The following is a 7,897-nucleotide window of genomic DNA, read 5'->3' as shown; positions in this document are numbered from 1 at the left end:
TGAAACGTGCCAGTGTGTGGAGGAGAGGTTTGCATGGGGCGGGTGGCACAGGATGTGCAGAGCTGGGCTCTGTAGCCCCCGGGGTGATTGGGCAGTGTGGAAGGATCTAGGAGGTAAAACTCAGGAGGCTGGGAAGAGGCACACACAGAGGTCAGGGGAGGCTGGAAGTGGGGAGGCAGTGAATGTTCCGGTTAACGCCATGCACCTCTGCCAGGCTGCTGGTGTTAGTGACTGACCACCCCTGCCCACCCTCACCCCTGCCTCCCACCAGCCCAGCACTGTGCCCCGCCTGCCCTCACCCCTGCCTCCTCCACCCTGCACTGCCACTCTCAGGCACAGTCCTCGAGGGACCCGGAGTGGCCCTCATGTCCACACTGACCCGGCTCTTCTGGACATGACACTGATGGAGCAAATGCTGGCTGGGCCCCGTGTGGATCCTGAGCCTCGGGCTTGGGAAACAGCGTCTCCACAGCTTCCCTGCTCCAGCATGAAGGCTGAGCGTCCTCTGAGGGCTGAGGCCCTGCCCCATGGCCCCTGTCCCCTCCCAGCTGGCCAGCTCGCCAGCCTGCTTGTCCGATCCACTTCACACATACCTCACCTCTGACCCCGAGCAATGAGCGAGTGCTGAGAAAGGTCATGATTTCCTGTCAAAGGTCATTCTAGAATTAAAGTCACATCATCCACATGAAATCTGACTAGGGAGAATTTAGAATAACAAACTTCCTACTGAGACTCAAATAAACATGAATCGGGAACAATGACTAGTCCAAGAGCCGCCTTTCTCCAAGAAGTACTAATGAGAAGCAAGGATATCCGTTTTCATCACTGAAATTAATATTGAAGTGAAGTCAGGGAAGGAAAATAAATAAAAAAGAAATGTTCTGGGAAAGAAGAAAATCACAGAGCAAGAGGCTGCCAGCACCTGCCATGGCCAGCAGCGGGCAGCTCAGGTCCTCTAGGACAGAGGTGTCAAATGAGCTGAGAAGCTGGGGGTGGTCACAAGGGCTGCTCAGGGCCCTGAAGGCCGGCACGTGCCTGCAAAACACCTATAAAAGGTTTTATGTCCACTTGAATAAGCAATAAAGGCAGAGAGAGTGTGGAGGGAGCAAGGGGCACACACACAGGTGAGGATGGCAGAGCTAGACAGGGAAAGAGGGGAGGGGGAGGGGGGAGAGAGGAGAGAAGAGAGCGACGGGGGGAGAGGGGGAGAGCGATGGGGGAGACAGGAATGAAAGGGGAGAGTAGAGAAGAGAGGGGGAGGGAGAGAGGAGAGAGCGAGGCTGTAGCTCTGTCCCGTTCTGCCCAGGGTCGGTCCGCATGTGAACATGCAGTTGTGCTGCTCCCTGGGGACCTGCTGTGCCCAGGCTGTGTGCCTCGCTCTCTGGGACCTCTGCCTCGCCGTCTGGTCCCCTCGCGGTGCCGCCCTTCCCAGCCGCTGAGCCGCGGGTTCCTCCATCCTCTTCGTCGTTCGGGTGTGCTGGGAAAGCCGGCTTTCTCTCCTCCTTGGAGTTCCCCAGGGCTGGAGCAGGGAGGCGCACACATGCCCGCTTTGCCTCCCCGCACCAGGCCTCTGGGATCAGCCCGCGGTGCGTGGCTGCTCACCGGTGCCCGTATTCCGGGCCTTCTCTGCCATGTGGGAGGCCTCGGGGCTCTGCTTGGGGTCCTCAGTTGGTCTCTGTCCTCAGGAAGCACCACCGGTCACCAGCCAGGCCTCGGCCTCAGCCCGGCCTGCTCCACATGGACCTCTGCAGGGCTGGCACGGAGCCTTCCGGAGCCCAGAGGGGCTGGGTGCGGATGTGCACCTGGCGCTCCCCGAGCCCTGAGCAAGGCACTTCCAGCCGTCCTCTCGGGGTGCCGGCCTGGGCAGGGGAGGAGCCGGGCTTAGCCTCAGGAAGGGCAGAGCCGGGCAGAGCCCACAGGAGCAGCTCAGGTCCTTCTGTCAGGGACAGGGACACGTGGTTCTCCGTCTGGGGTGAAGTCCCTGCGGGAGTGTCCGCCATGCTCCCCCGAGGCGGCAGGGGAGGTCCGGCCTTTGGAGTGGAGACCAGCCTCCCAAGCAGAGCACCCACCGCTGTGTCACAGCACCCTCTTCCCGTCAGCCCTGCTCCCTGGGGGATCCCCGTAGACGCCAGCCCCTCTGCGTAGCTGCCCACCCCGCTGTGGCCCCGAGTTTGCCGTGTTTGGAGACGGCAGCTCCAGGAAACTTGCCGCCAGCCACTTTCACACCTCAGCAGTTTTCCTGGTGTTCAAGTCTGCTGTCATGCGGGCGTGTACGGAGGTGGTGGCCAGAGAATGCCATCCACGCTGATTCGGAGAGTGTATTCGAGGGTTTCTTAACTGATTGGGCTTTACTTAAATAGTATTCTTTTGGCTTAGATGTAGGCGTTTATTAGGGAAAAGCGTAGACCCTGTCTTTGATCCATTGTGCTCGGCTTACATTCTCCACAGATGTGCAGGCCTGTGTGTGCCTTCCTTACACCTGCTCTGCTCACACCTGTGCAAACACAGCCGCCTGTAAAACTAAGAGAGCGGAACATGCAATTGCAATGCAGAGGCTTTTTAAAAAATGAAAGTCACCTGTGGTCCAATTGACTCAATTCCAAATTTGGCAAAGTGCTTCCTACTGTGACTCAGTTTGAGGACTCTAAACAAAATTCTTTTAATAAAGAACAGAACAAGACTATTATATTTTTCTTCATTAGTTCTGTTTATTAAAAAATGCAACATAGTTCTAAAGCATAATTTTGTCCATGCGCTGTCCCCTGGGAATGTAATTGATACTAAGCGGGAGGACGAAAACCCGTGCATAAAGGGTGTGCGTTCTCATTTCTGGGAGTGCACACCTCCATTGTGAGCGCTGCACCATTAAAGGAGCAAGCTTTGCTGTCAGAATCCAAATGCCTGAAAGCTAGATTTTTTTTTCAAATAAAAACATAGAGGCGATAACTGTCCTCAGCCAGGGTCCAGTGCCGCTGCTCCCACACCAGCACCACAGGCTTTAGGAATTTTGTATTTCATCTAGGAGGGAGCTGGCTGTGGCCCCCTACTGAGATGGGCCACGTGCTCCTCCTCCTCCTCCAGCCATGCTTTGAGAGCCAGTCCATCCATCGAAATTCGCCATGCTGCAAACAGAAAAGCCACCACTGTGTAGGGCCAGCAGGGTGCAGACTGAACCCCAGTGCACCGAGGACCACCCCCAGTGTACCCTGAGGACCACCCCCAGTGCACCCCGAGGCCCATCCCCAGTGTACCCCGAGGACCACCCCCAGTGCACCCCGAGGACCACCCCCAGTGCACCCCGAGGATCACCCCCAGTGCACCATGAGGATCACCCCCAGTGCACCCCGAGGACCACCCCCAGTGCACCGTGAGAATCACCCCCAGTGCACCCCGAGGACCACCCCCAGTGCACCGTGAGGATCACCCCCAGTGTACCCCGAGGATCACCCCCAGTGCACTCCGAGGACCATCCCCAGTGTACCCCGAGGACCACCCCCAGTGCACCCGAGGACCACCCCCAGTGCACCATGAGGATCACCCACAGTGCACCCCGAGGACCACCTCCAGTGCACCATGAGGATCACCCCTAGTGCACCCCGAGGACCACCCCCAGTGCACCCCGAGGACCACCCCAGTGCACCCCGAGGATCACCCCCAGTGCACCCCGAGGACAACCCCCAGTGCACTCCGAGGACCATCCCCAGTGTACCCCGAGGACCACCGCCAGTGTACCCCGAGGATCACCCCCAGTGCACTCTGAGGACCATCCCCAGTGTACCCCGAGGACCACCCCCAGTGCACCCCGAGGACCACCCCCAGTGCACCATGAGGATTACCCACAGTGTATCCCGAGGACCACCTCCAGTGCACCGTGAGGATCACCCCTAGTGCACCCCGAGGACCACCCCAGTGCACCCCGAGGATCACCCCCAGTGCACCCCGAGGACCACCCCCAGTGCACCCCGAGGACCACCCCCAGTGCACCCCGAGGATCACCCCAGTGCACCCCGAGGACCACCCCCAGTGCACCCCGAGGACCACCCTCAGTGCACCCCGAGGATCGCCCCCAGTGCACCCCGAGGACCGCCCCAGTGCATCCTGAGGACCACCCCCAGTGCACCCCGAGGACCACCTGCTCCTAAGGGCCACTGTCCCTCCAGGTCCTCACATGTCCACATTCCCTGGGTGCCCTCCCTGGTAGAACATGAAAACGCTCTGGTGCAGGGTGACCTGGGTGGCTTGGTGAATGCCATGTGCTTGCTCCGTGCACTGGGGTAAAGGCAGGGTTTGGGAATGTGTGGGGCGGCAGCAATGTGTTTTCTCTGCTCATGACTGAGATGCACGTGAGTCACCATAGCAGGTGAACCAACTTCTCAAAACTGCTTGAAATTGAACAATTTGAGAAAGAACCATTTTTTTGTCTGGGAGTGCTTCTGAAATGGTGCCCCTATCACCCACCCTGGGCTCCATCACCTCCACCCTGGGGGCTCCATCACCTCCACCCTGAGGGCTCCATCACCTCCACCCTGGGGGCTCCATCACCTCCACCCTGGGGGCCCCATCACCTCCACCCTGAGGGCTCCATCACCTCCACCCTGAGGGCTCCATCACCTCCACTTGAGGGCTCTATCACCTCCATCCTAGGGGCTCCATCACTTCCATCCTAGGGGCTCCATCACCTCCACCCTGGGGGCTCCATCACCTCCACTTGAGGGCTCCATCACTTCCATCCTAGGGGCTCCGTCACTTCCATCCTAGGGGCCCCATCACCTCCACCCTGGGGCTCCATCACCTCCACCCTGGGGCTCTATCACCTCCACTTGAGGGCTCTATCACTTCCATCCTAGGGGCTCCATCACCTCTACCCTGGGGGCTCTGTCACCACCACCCTGGGGGCTCCGTCACGCCCACCCTGGCTCATGCTCTGGACGGAGGGTGGCTGCTGAGCTCTGGAAGGGAGAGGAGCCTGTCTGTGGCCTCAGAAGATGAGGGTACAGTGTTGTGGGTATCAAGGCTGCACTCACCCGGAGGTGCCTTTTCTTTCCTTTTCTTTCCCATGTTTCTCTGACACATCCTGATGGTTTGTACATCAGACAACAAATGCCTGGGAAGGGTGAGTGTCCACGCCCCGCCTGTGACCGTGCCAGGCTCCGGTGCCTGGTGGAAGTCACTTCCATGGCTTGTCTGGCGTGAGACGCAGGCGGACAGGAGGAAGGGTGTGGGGCACGCAGAGTGGGTCAGGGATGAGGCCGGGAGCAGGCGGGAGCCTCTGGGTCAGTAACTAAGACCCTGGGAGGCAGCGAGCTCTGAGCCGGGGTTCAGGTCGTGAGAGAGGAAAGGAGGGGTCAGAAACGGGAGGTGGGGTGTGTCCGCACACAGCGTGTGCCACCGCCGTGCTCCGTGCTCCGCTGGCCACCGTGCTCCGTGCTCCGCTGGCCACCGTGCTCCGTGCTCCACGGCCACCGTGCTCCGTGCTCCGCTGGCCACCGTGCTCCGTGCTCCGCTGGCCTGTGTCTCTGGGGTCCTGTGGTGTGGGGGGAGCCCGTTCCTGGTGGCATCCTCTGAGCACGGCAGGGGAGGAGGGCGCCCCGGGGGCCTCCCCTGGCACCAACTCACACACTCCACAGCGGGAAAGCAGAGAGGGCAGAAACCCCTCCCACAGATGGAGGCGCACGCGCCAGTTCACGTCAGACACAAACAGAGGGCCAGAGGTTACCCCCAGTTCACACCAGACAAACAGAGGGCCAGAGGTTACCCCCAGTTCACACCAGACAAACAGAGGGCCAGAGGTTACCCCGCGCTGCCCAGACTTCCCAGAGAGACCTGGGAGATGCTTCTTTCACTCCTCCGGGCCTGCCCTGGCCTTGGGGGCGTCAGGGAATCTCCTTCTCCGTGGCAGGGCGGGACAGGCCTTCACTTTGTCTGGCTTCTTCTTTTCCTCCCAAGTTCCTGAGAGTGGATCAAGACAAAGGCAGAGACTGCAGCGCGGACTGCACGGGCTCCCCGCAGCGGCCGCTGTGCGCGTCCGACGGGAGGACCTTCCTGTCCCGCTGTGAGTTCCAGCGCGCCAAGTGCAAGGACCCCCAGCTAGAGATCGCCTACCGCGGGAACTGCAAAGGTGAGCGGCCGCCGGGCCGGGCCTGCCTTTTTTGCTGAAACTACTTTTATACCTGGACTGGCCTGGACTCTGATCCACCTATTTACATTTCCTACCATAGCTGAGATGACAGGCACGTGCCACCAGCCTGGCCTTTTCTTTTGAGATGAGGTTTTATGAACTGTTTGCCCAGGCTGGTCTCACCCCAATCTTCCTGATCTCTACCTCTACGGGAGCTAGAGTTGATTCTTGGTTTTCTCCCTCTTTTTCTCATTCCTCTTTTTAGCAAATGGAGATTCTACAATTGCAGGAGTTCACTGTGCGCAAGTTGTTGAGGGCACGCTTCTCCAGATTAGGAATCAAATGAACACTCATGGGTAGAGGAGAACTTTGAAATGCTTCCCACTGTTAATGGAGGAGCTGACCCTCCTATAGTGTTCACAACACACGCAGCCGTTTCACTGGGAAACTCTCTCTTATTCTCTCAGAAACCAGACCACAGATTAAAACCCCCTTTGAGAAGATTTTCTGCACTGATTAGTTATTTCTAACTAAACAATATAACAACCCTAAAGACCACCACCAGAGCACACTGCTTCAGCCCTATAATCAGGAAGGTCCTGGAGACATTTGTTCTTTTCAAATGCAGCATTCTAAGTAAACACACCTGGGTTCCGTGGCCTCAAGATCTCACTCTGATGTGATTGGGAAGTGTTTACTGGCTAGGTTGGTGTGGGGGTGTGTGCCTGTAATCCCGGCCCCTGGGAAGCTGAGCCGGAGGATTGTGAGTTCCAGGTCTGGGTTGAATGATACAACCCGAAATGATATAACCGAAACAGAAGATGCGTGCTTCCCCAGAGAAGGGGCTGGTGAGGACAGAGGAGGCGTCAGGCCCCTGGCTTTGCCGTGCGGAGCCCACCCACAGCGTGGCTGCACACGCGAACACAGGCCCGGCCTCAGGCTGAGACTCTTCCTGCCACCCGGGTCTGGGCGGAGGTGTGGCAGTTATCCTGGCCGGAACCCTGGTGGGGAAGGAAGCTGTGGGGAGGTGATCCCCCAGAGGCTGGCGTGACCTCCTCTCAGGACCCCAGGCCCCAGACCCCAGGGTCTCCCGTGGGGCCACAGGAGGAGCAGGTGGAGAGGGGGGCGGGAGGCAGGGGGTGGCGTGCCAGGCCCGGGTCTGCCCTCACCCCGTGGGAAACTGCAGCCGTACCCGAACCCCAGCCACCAGCCCCCCCCCCAGGCACCCTACCCCAGATGCTGCTTATTTGCCCGGAGAGGCCAGGGATGGCTCTGCTGGTGTCTAGGGTGGGGGTGTCATCCGAGGGCCCTGGCCAGGGGCCTGTCCAGCCGCCTGCCACGGGCCCCTGGGCTCCTGCGTCCTGGATAGGAAGGAGCTCTCCCGGCACCTGCTCCACGAGCAGCTTGGGCCTGGGCTGCAGGACATCACCAGAGTGCGGCTCTGCCCTGCTGCCGGGAAGGGCGGCCCTGGGGCAGTGCGGGTGACAGTGCCCCAGACACGATCCTGCCCTGCCTGTTCACTCCCCTACGGGCATGGAGGGAAAGGAAGCTTTAGGAACATACAAACGTATCAGAATGTGCTCTTGGCAGACGCTTCTAGAAGCCACCAGCTAGCAAGTCTTAGCATGTAGACTGGAAGTGGAGATCCCATTGCCTCCGTACACGGTGTCTGCCACGCTCCCTCTGGGCAGCACCGGGCACAGGTCCTGCCAGCCACACTGGGCACCGGACACAGGCCCCGCCAGCCGCACTGGGCACCGGACACAGGCCCCGCCGGCC

At 59.7% G+C, this 7,897-nt stretch overlaps 1 protein-coding gene across 1 annotated transcript in view; it reads left to right on the top strand.

Moving 5' to 3' along the window:
- Positions 1 to 3,573: 3,573 nt before the first annotated feature.
- The window catches only part of Smoc2 (SPARC related modular calcium binding 2), a 65,942-nt gene continuing 61,618 nt past the window's right edge, over positions 3,574 to 7,897 (top strand). The window contains exons 1-3 of the mRNA XM_013024511.1: positions 3,574 to 3,871; positions 3,980 to 4,242; positions 5,947 to 6,118. Coding sequence (XP_012879965.1) covers positions 3,574 to 3,871; positions 3,980 to 4,242; positions 5,947 to 6,118 — 733 coding nt within the window. The remainder of the gene's footprint in view (positions 3,872 to 3,979; positions 4,243 to 5,946; positions 6,119 to 7,897) is intronic.

This window comes from Dipodomys ordii, unplaced genomic scaffold, assembly GCF_000151885.1.
Source record: "Dipodomys ordii isolate 6190 unplaced genomic scaffold, Dord_2.0 Scaffold77, whole genome shotgun sequence".
NCBI classification, from domain to species: Eukaryota; Metazoa; Chordata; class Mammalia; order Rodentia; family Heteromyidae; genus Dipodomys; species Dipodomys ordii.
The sequence above is the reverse complement of the archived record's forward strand: the minus strand, read 5'-3'. Positions and strand labels throughout refer to the sequence as shown.